Raw genomic sequence first — 20,071 nt, forward strand, 5'->3', positions numbered from 1 at the left:
GGGTGCGGCGCAACACGAGCTGTAAGGGGCGGAGCTAGGTCCCTGCGCTGAAAACAGTGCCGGGACCTCTGCACATGCGCGCTACAGTGGGCGCGCATGTGCAGTAGCTCCAGGTGCCCAAAACTGAGTGGGAGGGGCCCGAAACACGCAGCCCCTAGCCCTGGCCGAATGGCCTCACTGGGGCTGCGTGAATAAGGCTGCCTCCCATGCCCAGCTCCTGCTTCCTCCTGACCAGGCTCGACTCCCGCTTCACCCTCGCCCCCGGACCGGACCGGACCAGACACCAACACCAACACCGACTCCCACTTCCCCCTCCACCCCCGGACCCGACCCGACCCCCCGGACTGGACCCGACCGCGCTGCTCCCCCACCCCCCCCGACCTGACCTCCCTCCCTCCCCCCACCACCCAGACCAGACACGACCTAACCTCCCTCCCCCTGTCCCCGACACGAACCGACCTCCCTCTGCCACCCCCCCGACCCGAAATGATCATCCTCCTCCTCCTCCTCCTCCTCCCCCTCCCCCCCCACTTTTCCCTCCTCCTCCTCTCCCTCCCCTCGCTGTCAGAAACACAGACACTGACAGACAGACAGTGAGAGACACACACAGACAGACAGACAGAGAGATAGACACACTGACAGAGACACACTGGGGGGGCATCCCAGCACGCTGTTGGAGGGCTCCCGGTGCTGCAGTCGGTAAGTAGAAAATGTTTTATTTATTGATTTTTTTAAAATTATTTATTAATTTTTTTGGATTGATTTATTGATGTATTTATCATTTATTATTGAAAATGGCTCTGAAGTGTTTAATGTTTGTAAACTTCCCTTTAAAACCCGCCCCCCCCCCCCCCCCCCCGCCATTCCCTATGCCTGATTTGTAACCTACGCCTGATTTTCTAAAGTGTAGACAAGGTTTTTTCGAGCGTACAAAAATCTTTACTTACTCCATTCTTAGCTAGTTTGGGGTAAGTTTTCACTGTCGAAACTTTGAAAACAGGCGTAAGTGGCCAGACACGCCCCCTTTTGAAAAAAAAATTCTGTTCCAAAGTGAAACTCTTCTAACTGACTAGAACTGGAGCAAACTAAATGCCGAGAATTTGAATTTCTAAGATACTCTGTTCTACACCAGTTGCTCCAAAAATTCAGGAGCAACTGAGGCCGACACTTGGGCCCTATATTCCCATGTGGCTATTTGCATCTGCAGCTCACCAACCTTGTTTACTATGCTTTGTGCGTTCACATACATACACTGTAAACCTATCCAGATCATCCTGCATTCTGTTAGACTGACCCCACGTAAGAACTTTAAGAGTAGTGATAATGGGGGAACTTCAATTATCATAATATAGACTGGGATAATAGATGTGCAAATGGACATTGAATACATTTAAGACAGAAATAGACAGTTTCTTAAATGATAAGGGGATAAGGGGTTAAGGGGAGCGGGCAGGGAAGTGGAGCCGAGTCCACGATCAGATCAGCCATGATCTAAATTGAATGACAGAGCAGGCTTGAGGGGCTGAATTGCCTACTATGTCATATTTTTGTCTTATAAACACTCCTTGTGAAGCACTTTGGGACGTTTTAACTACTATAAAGGCTCTTTATAAATGCAAGTTGTTGTTGCGCAATATCGGAGACTAACTAGGTGGTTTTTTCAAATAGCTTGACTACAATATATTACTTTACATTTTGAAAAGATGCTTCGAAGCACCAACAGGCAGATGTTGACTGCAGGTCCACAGTTTGAGTCATCCAATCTAGTGCATCCAAGCAGATGAATGTGTGATTGGAGAGCTGCACCAACTCTCCAATCACACATTCATCTGCTTGGATGCACTAGATTGGATGCTCAAACTGTGGACCTGCAGTCAACATCTGCCTGTTGGTGCTTCCGAAGCATCTTTTCAAAATGTAAAGTAATATATTGTAGTCAAGCTATTTGAAAAAAACCACCTAGTTAGTCTCCGATATTGCGCAACAACAACTTGCATTTATAAAGCGCCTTTATAGTAGTAAAACGTCCCAAAGTGCTTCACAGGAGTGTTATAAGACAAAAATTTGACATAGTAGGCAATTCAGCCCCTCAAGCCTGCTCTGTCATTCAATTAGATCATGGCTGATCTGTATCTCAACTCCATTTACGTGCCTTGGTTTCATATACCTTAGTACCCTTACCTAACAAAAATCTATTAATTTCAGTTTCAACACTTTTTACTTGAGCTAACCTCAACAGCTTTTTGGGAATTTCCACTAACCTTTGTGTGAAGAACTGCTTCCTGACAGCCCTGGCACGCCATCTACCACCTTCAACATTCACTCCCTCCACCACCGAGGGTGCAGTGTGTACCATCTACAAGATGCACAGCAGCAAATCACCACAGTTTCTCCAGCAGCACCTCCCAAACCTGTGACATCTACCGCCTAGTAGGACATGGGCAGCAGGCGCATGGAATCACCATCACCTGCACATTCCCCTCCATGTTATACACTATCCTGACTTGGAAACATAACGCAGTTCCTTCATCGTCGCTGTGTTAAAATCCAGGAACTCCCTCCTGAACAGCACTGTGGGAGTAGCTTCACCACAAGGACTGCAGCGGTTCAAGATGGTGGCTCACCACCACCTTCTCAAGGGCAATTAGGGATGGGCAATAAATGCTGGCCTTGCCAGGGACGCCCACATCCCTGAACTAATAAAGCAAAAATTATGCCTGAATAGCCCATCTCTAATTTTAACGTTATTCCCCCTGGTTCTGGACTCCCCACCAGAAGAAATAGTTTCTCTCTACCTACCCTATAAAATCATTTGAATCATCTTAAACACCTCAATTAGATCACCCCTTAATCTTCTGTACTCAAGGGAATACAAGCCTAGTCTATGCAACTTGTCCTCACAATTTAATCCTTTTAGCCTGGTATCATTCTGGTGAATCTACACTGCACCACCTCCAAGGCCATTATATCGTTCGAGGTGTGGTGCCCAAAACTGAATGCACTACTCAAAATGTGGTCTAACCAGAGCTTTATACAAAGGTAGCACAACTTCCTCCCCATTGTATTTTAGCCCCTTTGAGATAAAAGCTAACATTCAATTAGCCTTTTTAATTAGCCAGGCTGGGAGAAATAGAATGCTGAACCACAAAGCCAAAATAAGTCATGCTCAAATTGTATAATGCTGTGGTCAGACTACATCATGAGTAGTGTGTTCTGTTGTAATTACCAACATACATGCCATAGAACATTTCAGACAAGATCCATGAGGATGATTCACTGGAGGACTGAGGAATGAGGAATGAGGAAATGCATAAAAGCTTGGGGCAATCTTCTGTGGGTACATGAGATAATAAACATTAAGGTGGTAGAATACAAAGATGACTTCAATCTAAACCATGAGGGTTGGAAAAGGGGACACAGATTCGAAATAGTGGAAAGGACTATGACTCGGAGTAGTTCATCACACAAAGTAATCAACATTTGAATGTTCTTATTAGAGTAAAGTAGTGGAAGTTTAAAAACCTTGGGATCGTGCAAGAATCAACTGGATGCCATGACGAGAGAGACTGTAGAGTCTTTCTGGATGGATGATGTAAGATGTGCCAAATAGCTTTCGGCACTCGTATTTATCGTAATCTGAAGCAATACTTCTGATGTTCAGTTGGTAAGCTAGCATGTCAAAGCACTCACTCCAGATTTCACAAATACATTCAACAACTTGTATTTATATAGTGCATTTCATGAAGAAAAACATCTGGTCACGTCAAAGGCGTAATCCAAAAAATGGACACATAAGAAATAGGAGCAGGAGTAGGCCATACGGCCCCTCGAGCCTGCTCTGCCAGTTTATACAATCATGGGTGATCCGATCATGGACTCAGGTCCACTTCCCTGCCCGCTCCCCATAACCCCTTATCGGTTAAGAAACTGTCTATCTCTGTCTTAAATGTATTCAATGTCCCAGCTTCCACAGCTCTCTGAGGCAGCGAATTCCACAGATTTACAACCCTCCGAGAAGAAATTCCTCCTCTTCTCAGTTTTAAATGGGCAGCCTCTTATTCTAAGATTATGCCCCCTAGTTCTGGTCTCCCCCATCAGTGGAAACGATGTGCTCAAGTTTTGGCCTGAGTTGTTCCTATTTTTTTGGAGCAACTAGTTTAGAATGGAGCATCTTAGAAATTGCAATTCTCGGCTTTTAGTGTGCTTCAGTTCTAGTGAGTTATAATAGTTTTTTGAACAGATTTTTTTTCCAAAAGGGGGCGTGTTTGCAAGTTTAGGCAGCGAAAACTTACTCCAAACTAACATAGAATGGAGTAAGTGTAGATTTTTGTACGCTCATAAAAACCTTGCCGACATTTACAAATCAGGCATAGGGAATGAGAGATGGTTGGGGGAGGGCGGGGATAAGGGGGGTTTACAAACATTAAACACTTCACTTTTACAAATAAAGAGCCATCATCAATAATAAATGATAACTAAATCAATAAATCAACTAATAAAATCAAAAACAATTAAAAAATAAATACATTTAAAAAAAATCAATAAATAAAAAATTAAGTTTCTACTCACCGACAGCAGCACCGGGAGCCCTCCAACAGCATGCTGGGGCGCCACCCCTGCCCCCCCAGTGTGTGTCTATCTGCCTTTGTCAGTGTCTCTCCTCCATGTTTCTGACGACAAGGGGTGGGGGCAGGAGGGGGAGGGGTGGGGGGAGGAGGATGGGGTGGGGGGAGGAGAGGAGAGATGGGACGGGGGCAGGAGAGGAGAGATGGGGCGGGGGGAGGAGAGGGGGGGGGGGGGAAAAGAGAAGGGAAGAGAGAACGGGAGGGGGGGGGGGGGTGTAGGGAACAGAACGGGCGGTGGGGGGGGGGGGAAGAGAAAGAGAGAACCGGGAGGGGGTGGGGGAGAAAGAGAGAACCGGGAGGGGGTGGGTGGGGAAGAGAAAGGGGGGGAAGAGAAAGGGGGGGGGAAGAGAAAGGGGGGGGGAAGAGAAAGGGGGGGGGAAGAGAAAGGGGGGGGAAGAGAGGAGGGGGGAAACAGAGGAGGGGGGAAACAGAGGAGGGGGGAAACAGAGGAGGGGGGAAACAGAGGAGGGGGGAAACAGAGGAGGGGGGAAACAGAGGAGGGGGGAAACAGAGGAGGGGGAAACAGAGGAGGGGGAAACAGAGGAGGGGGAAACAGAGGAAGGGAAACAGAGGAGGGGGAAACAGAGGAGGGGGAAACAGAGGAGGGGGAAACAGAGGAGGGGGAAACAGAGGAGGGGGAAACAGAGGAGGGGGGGAAAACAGAGGAGGGGGGGAAACAGAGGAGGGGGGAAAACAGAGGAGGGGGGAAAACAGAGGAGGGGGGAAAACAGAGGAGGGGGGAAAACAGAGGAGGGGGGAAAACAGGGGAGGGGGGAAAACAGGGGAGGGGGGAAAACAGGGGAGGGGGGAAAACAGAGGAGGGGGGAAAACAGAGGAGGGGGGAAAAACAGAGGCGGGGGAAACAGAGGCGGGGGAAACAGAGGAGGGGGGAAACAGAGGAGGGGGGAAACAGAGGAGGGGGGAAACAGAGGAGGGGGGAAACAGAGGAGGGGGGAAACAGAGGAGGGGGGAAACAGAGGAGGGGGGAAACAGAGGAGGGGGGAAACAGAGGAGGGGGGAAACAGAGGAGGGGGGAAACAGAGGAGGGGGGAAACAGAGGAGGGGGGAAACAGAGGAGGGGGGAAACAGAGGAGGGGGGAAACAGAGGAGGGGGGAAACAGAGGAGGGGGGAAACAGAGGAGGGGGGAAACAGAGGAGGGGGGAAACAGAGGAGGGGGGAAACAGAGGAGGGGGGAAACAGAGGAGGGGGGAAACAGAGGAGGGGGGAAACCAGAGGAGGGGGGAAACCAGAGGAGGGGGGAAACCAGAGGAGGGGGGAAACCAGAGGAGGGGGGAAACCGAGGAGGGGGGAAACCGAGGAGGGGGGAAACAGAGGAGGGGGGAAACAGAGGAGGGGGGAAACAGAGGAGGGGGGAAACAGAGGAGGGGGGAAACAGAGGAGGGGGGAAACAGAGGAGGGGGGAAACAGAGGAGGGGGGAAACAGAGGAGGGGGGAAACAGAGGAGGGGGGAAACAGAGGAGGGGGGAAACAGAGGAGGGGGGAAACAGAGGAGGGGGGAAACAGAGGAGGGGGGAAACAGAGGAGGGGGGAAACAGAGGAGGGGGGAAACAGAGGAGGGGGGAAACAGAGGAGGGGGGAAACAGAGGAGGGGGAAACAGAGGAGGGGGAAACAGAGGAGGGGGAAACAGAGGAGGGGGAAACAGAGGAGGGGGGAAACAGAGGAGGGGGGAAACAGAGGAGGGGGGAAACAGAGGAGGGGGGAAACAGAGGAGGGGGGAAACAGAGGAGGGGGGAAACAGAGGAGGGGGGAAACAGAGGAGGGGGGAAACAGAGGAGGGGGGAAACAGAGGAGGGGGGAAACAGAGGAGGGGGGAAACAGAGGAGGGGGGAAACAGAGGAGGGGGGAAACAGAGGAGGGGGGAAACAGAGGAGGGGGGAAACAGAGGAGGGGGGAAACAGAGGAGGGGGGAAACAGAGGAGGGGGGAAACAGAGGAGGGGGGAAACAGAGGAGGGGGGAAACAGAGGAGGGGGGAAACAGAGGAGGGGGGAAACAGAGGAGGGGGGAAACAGAGGAGGGGGGAAACAGAGGAGGGGGGGAAGAGGAGGGGGGGGGAAGAGGAGAGGGGGGGAGGAGAGAGGAGGGGGGGGGGAGGAAGAGGATAGAGGAGAATGAGGGGAGGGAGGGGCAGGCTGAACAGGCCCCGTCAAGCCCCAACGACGGCGTGGAGAGGCGGGGGGGGGGGGCGGGGGAGGTGAACAGGAGGGAGAAAGGGTGGTGGAACGGGAGGGAGGGGGCCCAGAGTCTTCGCCCAGTGAGCCCATTCGGCCAGGGCGAGGGCCGGCGTGCTTCGGGCCCCTCCCATGCAGCCTCGGGGGCAAGGAGCTACGGCACATGCGTGTGCACTCGAGCGCACATGTGCAGATGTCCCGGCATTGTTTTCAGCGCCGGGGCCTGGCTCTGCCCCGACCCCTTGTGCTGCGCCACGCTGAGGCGGAAGACATCCTGAGGAGCTCGCAGAATCACAAGGTAAGTTTTCGCCGCCCTTTTTATTCCCGAAAATCGCTGCACCTTATGGAGGTGCACCGTTCTTAGAGGGTGGAGACTTATGCCCATTCTCTCTGCATCCACTTGGTCAAGCCCACTCATAATCTTATACGTTTCGAGAAGATCATCTCTCAATTTTCTGAATTCCAATGAGTAGAGGCCCAACCTACTCAACGTTTCCTCATAGGCCAACCCCCTCATCTCTGGAAGCAACCTTGTGAACCTTCTCTGAACTGCCTCCAAAGCAAGTATATCTTTTCGTAAATATGGAAACCAAAACTGCATGCGGTATTCTAGGTGTGGCCTCATCAATACCCTGTATAACTGTAGCAAGACTTCCCTGCTTTATACTCCATTCCCTTTGCAATAAAGGCCAAGATACCATTGGCCTTCCTGATCACTTGCTGTACCTGCAAACGAACCTTTTATGTTTCATGCACAAGTACCCCCAGATCCCGCTGTACAGCCTTTTGCAATCTTTACCATTTAAATAATAACTTGCTCTTTGATTTTTTTTTCTGCCAATGTGCATGACCTCACACTTTCCAACATTATACTCCATCTGCCAATTTTTTGCCCACTCACTTAGCCTGTCTATGTCCTTTTGCAGATTTTTGTGTCCTCCTCACACATTGCTTTTCCTCCCATCTTTATATAGTCAGCAAATTTGGCTACATTACACTCTGTTCCTTCTTCCAAGTCGTTAATGTGGATTGTAAATAGTTGGGGTCCCAGCACCGATCCCTGCGGCACTCCACTAGTTACTGATTGCCAACCCGAGAATGAACCATTTATCCCGACTCTGTTTTCCGTTCGTTTGCCAATCCTCTATCCATGCTAATATATTACCCCTAACCCCGTGAACTTTTATCTTGTGCTGTAACCTTTTATGTGGCACCTTGTCAAATGCCTTCTGGAAGTCCAAATACACCACATCCACTGGTTCCCCTTTATCCACCCTATTCGTTACATCTTCAAAGAATTCCAGCAAATTTGTCAAACATGACTTCCCCTTCATAAATCCACGCTGACTCTGCCTGACCGAATTATGCTTTTCCAAATGTCCTGCTGCTACTTTTTAAAATAATGGACTTCAACATTTTCCCAACCACAGACGTTAGGTTAAACTGGTCTATAGTTTCCTCCTTTTTGTCTGCCGACTCAAAGGAGGGGCTTTTCAGAGGAGTAACCAAAAGCTTGGTCAAAAAGATGAGTTTTAAGGAGGAACTTAAAAGAGGAAGGAGATGGAGATTTGAAGGGTTTAGGGAAGGAATTCCAGAATATGGTATCTAGGCAGCTCAAGGCAGAGGCGCCAATGGTGGGGTGAAGGGAAAGAGAATGCACGAGGCCAGAGTCAGAGAAACAAACAGTTCATTCTTATATTATCTATGTTAAAAGCATTGTTAAAGCACTCCTGAATTTTCTGTCCAATGGAGATCTACCATTTCAGCTCTCTGTCCATTCAGGGCTGCTCGAATGACATTGGCATTCAGCAAAGGTTGCCTATGTTTTGTAAAAAGACCATTTGTTTTAATGAGAGCTAGCACTTGAGGCAGACTTTTGATTCAACTGTACCATCATATGAATTATGTCTGAACTGACATGTGCATGATGGATTTAACCTGGTAAATATCAACACTGCAAAATTAGCAGCTTAACATGCTATCTTGTTATATTGAACAGTCGAAACCAAAAAGTGGGTATCATCGCATGTTTCAAACAGTAGCTTCTCTTTTCCTCCAACAAAATATCAGCTATATAATTGTACACTAACTGAACAAAAATAAAACTGATTTTTTTTTAAATACAGAAAGTAGTTCACTTGATATCTGAAGCAGTTAAGCTTTTATCAATTACAGCATAGTTGGCAGGGCCTGTCCACGCAACAAACCCTCCATCATCTTGCTGTACAAAAACACTACCAGCCTGTCAGCTGTTTTTTGGCATGGAGTCTCAACTGGCTTAACAAAACCCTCAATAGCATAGTTCCAAACGTGACAGGGCTTTATCCAGTTGGATTTTAGAGGTAGCTCTTTTTACCTGGCTGAGATCCTTGGTTGTCAACTGATTCGCTACAGGCTTTGTAAGCAAAACATGACAATCCTGCAATCTTTCGTGATTTGCACTAAAGCTCACAGAATGTTTGACATGACTCAATAAAATAATAAGCCAAGTAAATCTCATCTTTCCACAACATTCAATTAACTTTTACTAAAACATTTATGTTGCATACAATACATTAAATTACATGTTTTAAAGTGTTCCTCATATATTGTTAATATGCACACAATCAGAACTCAAGTATTAACTGAAATTTTGAAGGATTGTAACAACATTCGAGGTCAATTTTTAACATTATGAATAACATTCTGTATAATGCTGGCCTGAAATATTTTTCAAACAAAAATAACTTGCATTTATATGGCACCTTTAATGCAGTAAAACGTCCCAAGGTGCTTCACAGGAGTGTTATCAAGCAAATTTGACACTGAGCCACACAAGGAGATATTATGAAAGGGACTTAGTCGAAGAAGTAGGTTTTAAGAAACGTCTTCAAGGAGGAGAGAGGTGTAGAGAGGCTTGACATAGAATCATAGAATGATGCAGCACAGAAAGAAGCCATTCAGCCCATCACACCTGTGCCGGCTCTTTGGAAGATCTATCCAAATCGGCCCACTCCCTGGTACTGTCCTCATAGCCCTGTAAATTATCTCCCTTCAATTATTTATCCAATTCCCCATTGAAAGTTAGTATTCAATCTGCTTCCACCGCTCTTTCAGGCACTGCATTTCAGATCACGACAACTCGTTGCATAAAAAAATTACTCATTTCGCCTCTAGTTCTTTCACTATCACCTAAATTCTGTGTCCATTGGTTACTGACCTTTCTGCCACTGGAAACAGTTTCTCCTTATTCACTCCATCAAATCCGTTCATGATTTTGAACATCTTTATCAAATCTCAACCACCTCTGCTCGAAGGAGAACCACCACAGCTTCTCCAGTCTCTCCACATAACTGAACTACCCCATCCCTGGTACCATTCTTGCAAATCTCTTCTGCACCCTCTCTCAGGTCTTGACATCCTTTCGAATTGAACACAATACTTCAACTGAGGCCTAATTGGTGTTTTACAAAGGTTTAGCATAACTTTCTACGCCTCTATTAACAAAGCCAAGGATCCCATGTGTCTTTTAACAGCCTTCTCAACTTGTCCTGCCAAGATTTGTGTACGTACACCCCCAGGTCTGTCCCTGCACCCACTTTAAAATTGCACCCTTTAGTTAACATTGCTTCTCTTCATTCACTTCACACATCTCGGTGTTAAATTTAATCGGCCATGTGTCTGACCATTTCACCAGTCTCTCTGTGTCCTCCTTAAGTCTATTACATGCATCTTCACCGTTTACTACATGTGCGTGTTTTGTGTTATCTGCAAACTTTGAAATTATGCCCAGTATACACAAGTCAAGATCATTAATATACAAGAGCAGTGATCCTAATACTGACCCCTGGAGACCACCACTGTATACCTCTCCCCAGTCTGAAACAACTGCTCAGCATTACTCTCTGCTTTCTGACCTTCAGCAAATTTTGTATCCATGCAGTCGCTGTCCCTTTAATCCCACGGGCTTTAATTTGGCTTACAAGTCTATTATGAGGTACTTTGTCAAACGCCTTTTGAAAGTTCATAAACACATTAACCACACTACCATCATCAGGGAGGGAATTCCAGAGCTTAGAGCCATTAAAATAGGGGATGCATATGAGGCCAGAACTGGAGAAGCAAAGAGATCTTGGAGAGTTGTAGGGCTGCAGAAGGTTACAGAAATAGGGTGGGGCGATGTCATGGATTTAAAATCAAGTATGGTCATTTTAAAATCAAGGTGTTGCTGGACCAGGAGCCAATGCAGGTCAGCAAGCACAGCGTGATGGGTGAACTCGACCTGGTGAGAGTTAGGATACGGGTAGCTGAGTACTGAATGAGTTCGAGGTTATGGAGGGTTGAAGCTAGGAGGCCAGCCAGGAGAGCATTGGAACAGTCAAGTCTAGAGGTAAAGGCATGGATGAGGGTTTCAGCAGCAAATGAGCTGAGGCTAGGGAAGAGACGGTGTTACAGTGGTGGGAGTGGACTGTCTTTATGATGGAGCAGATATGTGGTCAGAAGCTCATCTCAGGGTCAAATAGGATGCTAAAGTTGCAAACGGTCTGATTCAGCCTCAGACAATGGCTTCGGTCTTCCCAATATTTCATTGGAGAAAATTTCTGTTTATCCAGGACTGAATTTTGGACAAGCAGTCAGAGGCAGTGGAGGGGTCGAAACAGGGGTGGGGTGAGGAGGAGCTGGGTGACGTCAATGTACATGTGGGATCTGACATTGCGTTTTCGGATAATGTCACCGAGGGCATCATCTAGATGAGAAATAGGAAGGGGCCAAAAATAGATCCTTGGGGCACTCCAGAGGTAACTACGCAGGAGCAGGAAGAGAAGCTATTGCAGGCGACTCTCATGGAACAACCGAATCGATAAGAATGGAACCAGGCGAATGTCGACCACCCAGATAATGACGATGGAGAGGCATTGGAGGAGGGTGACATGGTCAAACATGTAAAAGGCTACAGACAGGTCGAGAAGGATGAGGTAGAGTAGCTTACCACGATCAATCACATAAGATGTCATTTGTGACTCTGATAAGGGCCGTTTCAGTGCTGTGACAGGGGTGGAAAACTGATTAGAGGGATTCAAAGATTGAGTTGCGGAAAGATGGGCATGGATTTGGGAAGTGCCAACATGCTCGATGCCTTTGAAGAGGAAAGAGAGGTTGGAGATGGGGTGGTAAGTTTGCAAGGACAAGGGGTTAAGGGTGGGGTTTTTTTTTTGAGTGGGGTGATGACCGCAGATTGAAAGGGGAGTGGGAAGTACCCAAGGAGAGGGAACCGTTAACAACATCAGCTAACATGGGGGTCAGGAAGGGAAGATGGGTGGTCAGCAGTTTGGTGGGAATAGGGTCGAAGGAGCAGGAAGTGGTTCGCATGGACAAGATAAGCTCAGCGATGGCATGAGGGGAGATAGGAGAGAAGCTAGAGACAGATGAGAATTCCGGGCTGGTGGAGAAGGGAGGTGAAGTTTAAAAAGCAACTATCCACTGCTGGAAATTGTACTTGGTTTTGTCTTTAAAAATCAACTCCTTGAACTAGTTTTCCAAGGAATCAAAAAAATAATTGATCAGTTAAACTCAGACTATGAAGTAGATCAAGTATGCATCTTGGGGAAAACTGTATTCAATCATGTTTTTTGTTTATATACAACCCACACTATAAAGATTCTTTTTAGTTTCCTAAAAGCTCAACAAGTTAATTCAGTGAGTAGCTGCTGACACTGACCAAGATCATCCCAGGTTTAATCCTGGAACGGTGCTACAAGGTGATCTTGGATAGGAACAGCTATAGGGGGACAAAAGCCTCAGCCAGGTTTTTGTTCTGATTGCTGTTGGAAGATCAAGGCTGAGGTGTTAATAATCACCATTTGGACAAGATATCAGAGGGTAACCAGTGTCTGTGGAACTTACCCTCACAAACACTCAGAAGGAGAGGGAGGGAGGGAGGGGAAAAAACTGGTGGAGGACACAAAAAAAAAGATACTTTTGAATCTTGCAATTTCTTCCTCTTCTACCAAAGCAAATAGGCCTGAGGTTCAGTGTATGGAGATACTTTACAGGTAAGATTATTAAAGTACTCTTCTGCTCCCATCAACCTTTAAATTATAAATCTAACATTTTAAATTCTATTATCAATCACATCAGATTTATTCTATTTTTAAATGTAATGAGCTTCTGCAAAGTTTTCCAGAGACTCAGATGACAGCTTATCTCAATCTCTCTCCCCTTCCAAAAAGAGACACACGATTTCCACAAACTCAGTTTCCATCCTTGTTACAATCTGTCTGCTCATAGTTACCTCCAACTATGGTGATGTAAGCTAATTTTATTCTACAATTTTCAGGTTTTTTATATATATATATAAAAATAAAAAAGCAATTGCTTTTTGAGGATTGGATTTAAAGTTTAACTACTGAGGTGGAAAAAGATTTATGACTTTTTCGGAACAATTTTTGAAGTATTGCATTTTTGTACAACAAGCAAAACCGTTTCACTCTCATTTGTGATTTGGTGCGTTTAAAATTGTAAATTCACCAAGAGAACATTCGCTTGCAGGAACCGGAATAAAACAAGGTCAAAATAGAGTGTGGAGCAACTGCTGAACTGTCACTGATCTATCTTAAGATTAGTGTTTAGCACTTCATAATTAATAATTAACATGAGCTTGTCATACTAGCTTTACTAATACCATTGTTAGGCAGAGAATGAAAAGGAAAGTGAAACAAAGTGTGATCTCTTATTTTAAACCAATGTATCCTTCTATTCCATTAAAGTAACGATTTAATCCCATTTCATTGTTTATGGTGGCTATTCACCTCGTGCTCAATACTTGTATGATTGAAAAGCAAGTGACAGAACACAAAGTGGTTCAACCCCTCTAATGCAGGGAATTATACACACTCTGGTCTGATTATGCCTTCTTGATTAGATCTATAATCTCCAGCAAGCCTCAATTCTCACACTGCAATTGAAGCACATTATATGGGCACAGCATACTCTGCTGCTTTTTACATAATATTATTTTAATATCTTAAAATTGGATCTCAAACATTCATAACTGAGATATGGCTGAGGATAGTACATTACTTTGCATAGTATAGTACAGCGCTTTGAGACGTCCAAAGGTTGTAAAAGGCGCTATATAAATCCAAGTCTTTCTTTATGAGAAGCTCATGACCTAGCATTGTATGCAGGCACTGCGATTGACTACTGATCACGATAAGTACGAGTGGTCGCGACAGGCAAGATTGACCAAATTGGAGTTACTCCACACATAGCTTATGGGAGTTGAAAAAAAATACTCATGGAGGTGCAAACTAGGAGATCCAACTACAGCAGCATTCCTTAAACTGACATGGGGATTTCTATAATGGAGAACAAAAGGAAAGCAGTCCATTCATAAGAAATGCCATGTTAGTAACCCAAATAAAGTTTTGTCATGTTCTCAAAAGTTGTACCTATTTCCTCACCCCATACAGCTTTTTAGAAACATTCAACAATCTAAGGGATAGGTGATAGCCAAAGTGAGATGTTAACTGTGGCAGTCCAAGGGTGATAAAACAGAAGTGCATTGATTGTCGCTGAATTGTTAAATTCCAATTTCAGTGCTGGAATACCATGTTGTCGCATCAGTATATTTAAAGTGGGTTTTATCTTAATGCTGAATAATTCAGAGCCTTGTTTGTATTTTGTACAGATATTATCAGTAGCAACATTCTTTGAAACCTTATTTTGTAATCCTTGTTGACATCAACAGCATCCATCAATGGAAATAGAATGGTGACGGTAATATGAACCAGGAATCAAGGCAACATCTCAGCACAAACACACTCGCCAAAAACAAAAATATCGTACGGTTTTTACCTGGTCTTGGAACAGGCTGAACAGCAGGGGTTGGAGCCTTTCTAGCAGAAGCACCTTCCTGAAAGATACAATGTTTTAAACTATTTCAAGTCATTCTGAAATTGTCCAGTGGTGATAGCCTGAAAATAATTTTAAAATGCACATCTTTTCTTTCAGTAACTTGTGAAAAATCAATCACAGGAAAGAACAATGTTATTAACACTTGTACCAGTTCCAGCTTTTCTCTTGTGAAATCGGAAAACAGTTGAGAATATTTGAGAATTTCAGTCCTCCTCTAACTGTTTTCGTGAAACAGATAGAAGCAGGGCTAAAATCCATATACTACTCAAATTCTCTCAAGTCACTTAGAATTCAAGGGATTAACATTCTCAATATAGACAAGGGACTAAAATTCTCAATGCCAATGAGGATTACAATTGTCTACACAGCTTGGGAAAGGGAGGAGAATCAGGTGGTCAAACATCAGCTAGTATATGGATATGTAAGCTCAGTGAAAGGTGTACAATACCTTTTATATTATAGACCAGATCTTTGTACAGCACTACTCGGCCAGATTGACTTTTAAATTGGATCGACGATTTCCCTGTGAACCAGCATCAAAGGGGAACCATTGGTGCAGAGCGGAAGTGACAAAAATTAGCCCACTACACATGCAACATAATTGAGTAATGGCATTATCAACTAGTGGCAAATGAGGGCATACACGTGGTGGCATTGTGAAAGGGGTGTGAAAAGATTGTACTATCTCCAATGCAATGCTTTTGTTCACAGTTAGACAAACAGGACCAAAGAAAAACAGGCTTTCCTGGCCGCTGGTCTAACAAATTGTCAATTTTAGCTTCATTTGGCTGCAGAAGATCCAGACTCCAAAATCTGTGGGCAACGGGCATTATAAAACCAGTTTGAGCATTCTATGCTTGCATGTCCGCAATCAAAGAATTAAATCTTCCCATAAATACGCATCATCGTCATCATCATAGGCAGTCCCTCGGAATCGAGGAAGACTTACTTCCATAAATATGCAGCCATTACAGGAAGAACAATCTTTTACACCCCACTGATTGAAAATATGCAGCAAAATGCTGACCACATCAGAAAAAGGAAGCTTGCCACAGGCAGTGAGACCATCTGAGATGAGCTGACCTGTCCATTGTAATGGAGGTGCAAAGACAACTTTAAACTTAAAGCCTCCAGTTTGTAAAGTATTTTGACGGCCGACTGTATCCACATATACTTTGCAGCATGGGTCACTGGTCAGCAATCTGGAACAGGAACAACGGCTGATTTCTCCCTCCCTGACCAAACTATGTTGCACCTACCACCGCCTCATTTGAGATTAGCCAACCCATTGCAGATGATGGATAAAATCTAGTTACTTCATTGTCTATACAGCTAAGTGCCACACCAGACAGTGCATTCACCTACTGTGTAGTGTGGTCCTTAGCTTTAATTTTATTAGATTTGACATTTCCAACAGAACTTTCCTTACAATATAAATTTCATCAGTACAGGCCAATGAGCAGAGCTGAATGCATGCATTTAAGTAGGATTGCACAGAGCTCTGGTTTCGATTGCTTGAGAGCACTGGTTTGAGAAATGTTCCAGACACTACCACTTTCTGTAGTGGTACAGTATAGCTGAGACATCAATTGGTGGGATTCAGTTGACAATGAACTGCAAAGCAAAAACAAAAAGGATTTGCAATAATCTAAATCTTATGATTATATTCCAGCTCTGAACCAATTTCCTGCTTTTGGTATAGTTCAATTTATTTGGGTGATTTATTTGTTAATTTTTTGGTTCAGTGTTTTGTCAGTGATGTTCAGAAAATAGTATACTGCCAGTGACTATGAATATATCAATCATCTTACTGCTGTAGATTGGAATTCTAAAGTAGCTTTTAAGTACCATCTCCCTGAAAAGTACCAATGTGGCCAACTATGTCATATGAAAACATCTCATGATAGTGGAATCTGTTACTGGTGCTTTAAATATGGTTTCTCTATAAAAAGGAGTGATTAATCAGACCTGCAGTGACATTAAAAAAAAATTCAGCAAAACTGTGATAGCATAATTTTGTTAACCCAGTTTGAAAAAAAGCACACATAAAATCTTCTAGGTTACAATAGAGGTACTGCCACAAATTGAACCTCTTAATACCAGCATAGTTAAACTGTCTCTACCATCTCACGAGTTCCCTCCTTCACTAGCTATCATTTGATGCCCTACGAGCTACTTGCCCTTCTCATTTAAACCAAGCAGCACTTCCCTTTCTGGTGGATTGCTCGTTACAGCTGTGCTTCCCAGATCTTTAGAAATAGGATTTCAAATACTGTTTTATACTGATCAATGTTAGACGACTTATTTTAATTCAAAATTCATAAGCGGATACCAGAAATGGGAAGAGAAGAAAGCCATAGATGATTAAGTGAGCATCAAGGGCATATAGTGAAGAACTTGCAAGATGATCAAATGTTAACACTCTAGAGCTACAAATGGAAAGATCTGTAGAACAAATTATTGTCATAGTGCTATTCCTACAAAAGTAGGAAGCATTGTAATTAAAATATGAACATACAAAAATTTTAAAAATTAAGCTCTCTGTTGTATGCATTTTTGGCACGTAGACATACAGCTTTCAACAATTGCTAATAATAAACTTGCCAATTGGTAATGCAGCTTCCTATATAGTTAACACATAACTTACACATTCAGTGTCAAATTCTAAATCACCAGGGAATAGTCTGAGTAAAAGACTAATGAGTATTGTGCTACAAACTGTAATTACAGAAAAGTTTTGTATTGCTTCACTACGAACTGTCAGGTGTGGTATCACTCATAATTTACCATAAACTAAAAATATTCAAGCACATTACAAAAATGTGCGCTGCTTGCGACTTTCCAGCATTTCACTCTAGACAAGAACATTATCGGTTGTGCACATTCCAAGAACAAAAAACAGCATGCATTTATATAAGCATTTTAACATGTCTCTCAGAAACATCCCAAAGTCCTTCATGTGCAATGAATGATTTTGAAATGCACTGACTTATTATATCGGCAAACTCAGCAGCCAATTTGCACACAACAAGATGAAGGACCCAATGTGCCTTGAGTAGTGTTATCAAAGGTGAAGTTACCACTGCACAAAAATGGGCTTGAACATTTCCTCAAATACCTGTCCAACTCTGTCGGTGCAATCTTCAGTCATGCTTTATGTGAACACTTCACATTGAAATTGCCTTTGTGCAATTAGTTAAAATGAAAAGCCACCGTGTAAGCGGTCGCCTGTAATGATGCAGTTGCAGGCTCTGCTCACTAGGTGGAATTGTTGAGGGTTTGGGTTCTTTTCTTTGCTGCAAGTTTAAAAATAGCTTTTTGCTGTATTTTCTGGTCTTTAATGACCTCTAATTTCGCCTAGAATTAATATTTTTCTTTCCACTATTTCAACCCATCTGCTTCCCTGCTCCATTTTGCCCCCATTCTCATCCATCCAGCTTCCCTTATAATTAATGGCATCAATTTTTATTTATTTTTTCTATGGCATTTCATTTCTACTGATATTTTGGTGCAGCTTTTTCTACTCTCTTTTGCAACATCCCCACGCCCATCACGCTCCAATCAATCCTGATGCCTTTATAATAAACGTATTTTTTTGTGTAGCCACTCATTTCAGATATACTTCAATGTTTTTCTCTTTTGCCCCTGCTGTTTCAACCTGCTTGCTATTTCAGTTTCCCCGCACATCCGCTTCCCCACTCCCACTATTTTTACTTCTGCCTCTCAGTATCATCCAAACCACTATCTTTATAGCAAAATCTATTTAATCTATTTCTGCACATTTCCCCTATTCCCTCCACCCGTTCCCATCCAACCTGCTCCCTTTATGGTCAAATCAATTCCTGAAATTTATTTCATAGTCTCTATAACTTTTATTATTTTTGCCCTGCTATTTCAACACATCCACCTAACTATTATTTCTGCTCTATTTTCTTTCCCAGACCCAACCCAATCATTATTTTAAATACAGAACATCCTCTTCCAGTCTCCGATGTCCTGCTGCTTTAATTTTAATAGAAAAAAAGCACTCCTCTCCCACAACAAGTGAAACACTTTTCTTTTCCATATCTGCAATAAATGCATCACCTTTGCTCTCACAAAAAACTTAATCTAACTTATTCACTACTCCAACCCTACTCCATTCTTTTCTGGGTTTTTTCCCTGACCCCATTCCCATTTCAATCCCTGGGATCATTGAGAGGGGATCCCGAGATCTGGGCGCATTGGGTCTGGGAGCACTGGGGCATTTGGGGGTTTAGGAGGCACTGGAAATATAGTCTCAGGGTTTAAGTGCACCGAAAGGGGCTCCCAGGACTTGGAAATAGGAGGTGGTGATGTGGTGGTCTCAGCACAGCAGACCTGGTGTTTGGCAGGACTGGAAAAGGGGGCTTCGAGCATTGGAGGAACCAAAGTCTGGCAGTATTGGGGGTTGATAGGATCTGGCAGAGTCAGGAGGAGCAGCTACCTCATGGAACAAGACGACTCAGGGGACTGGACCCAAACTGCCTTGGCCCCTACTGAACCATCAGGCCACAACTCGAGAATCCAAGGAGATGATTTTTGGCAGCATATTCAGGCACTAAAGATCCTCCAAGGTGGCCAAGATGGGGTTTTGAGCTGAAATGTCGATTTAGCCAACCTTTAATGCAAGACATCACCTTGGTAAAGGAGTTGAAACGCGCTCTGGGAATGGGCCCCGGAAGCTTGTTAAGCAGCTCATTGCCACTTAAAATGCCTGCTAGCGCTCATAATGGAGGCTGCACAGCATTTTGATGGCTCGCACTTGTTCTAATGTCTTCTAACGCTGACCAATGTTTGGGAGTAAACAAGGCGTTGATGTGGATTTCAAGCATGACTTAAGGGGATATTCACCATTTCATATTCACTTGCTGCTGGAGCTATGAAGAGAACATCTGAAACACATCCGGATACTTTCTGGGACACTTTGCCAAGATTTCAACACTCGAGCAACATTTATTCCGCATATTGGAAGAATGAGATCCAGGTCGGGGGGGGGGGGGGGGGCAGGGGAGTGGGACTGAGAGCGAGAACGTGATCCAGATGGTAAGACACCCAGATCTCGATCTCCCACCACACCTGTTTTATTTCTCGAAAGCTCGGTGCGTGTATGGCAAGTGACATCATTGGAATGCACTAAATCCGGAAGTCACAACACTGTCACTATTATTATTCTTCTTAGGCAGTCCCTCAGAGTCAAGGATGACTTACTTCCACACAAACATGAGTTCTAAGATGGCTGATGAGTAAAATGCAGGATCTACAGACTCAGTCACAGGTGGTGCCGGTAGTGATTGAAGGGACGGGTGGGGTGCTTGCTTTGTAGTATGTTCCTTCCGC

The 20,071-nt window shown here is 44.5% G+C and overlaps 1 protein-coding gene across 1 annotated transcript in view; it reads right to left on the reverse strand.

Annotated features, from left to right (window-relative positions):
- cdc73 (cell division cycle 73, Paf1/RNA polymerase II complex component, homolog (S. cerevisiae)) overlaps positions 1 to 20,071 on the reverse strand; it is a 472,921-nt gene that overhangs the window by 201,909 nt on the left and 250,941 nt on the right. Inside the window, exon 11 of the mRNA XM_070887326.1 lies at positions 14,654 to 14,711. Coding sequence (XP_070743427.1) covers positions 14,654 to 14,711 — 58 coding nt within the window. The remainder of the gene's footprint in view (positions 1 to 14,653; positions 14,712 to 20,071) is intronic.

Source organism: Pristiophorus japonicus, chromosome 8 (assembly GCF_044704955.1).
Source record: "Pristiophorus japonicus isolate sPriJap1 chromosome 8, sPriJap1.hap1, whole genome shotgun sequence".
NCBI classification, from domain to species: Eukaryota; Metazoa; Chordata; class Chondrichthyes; family Pristiophoridae; genus Pristiophorus; species Pristiophorus japonicus.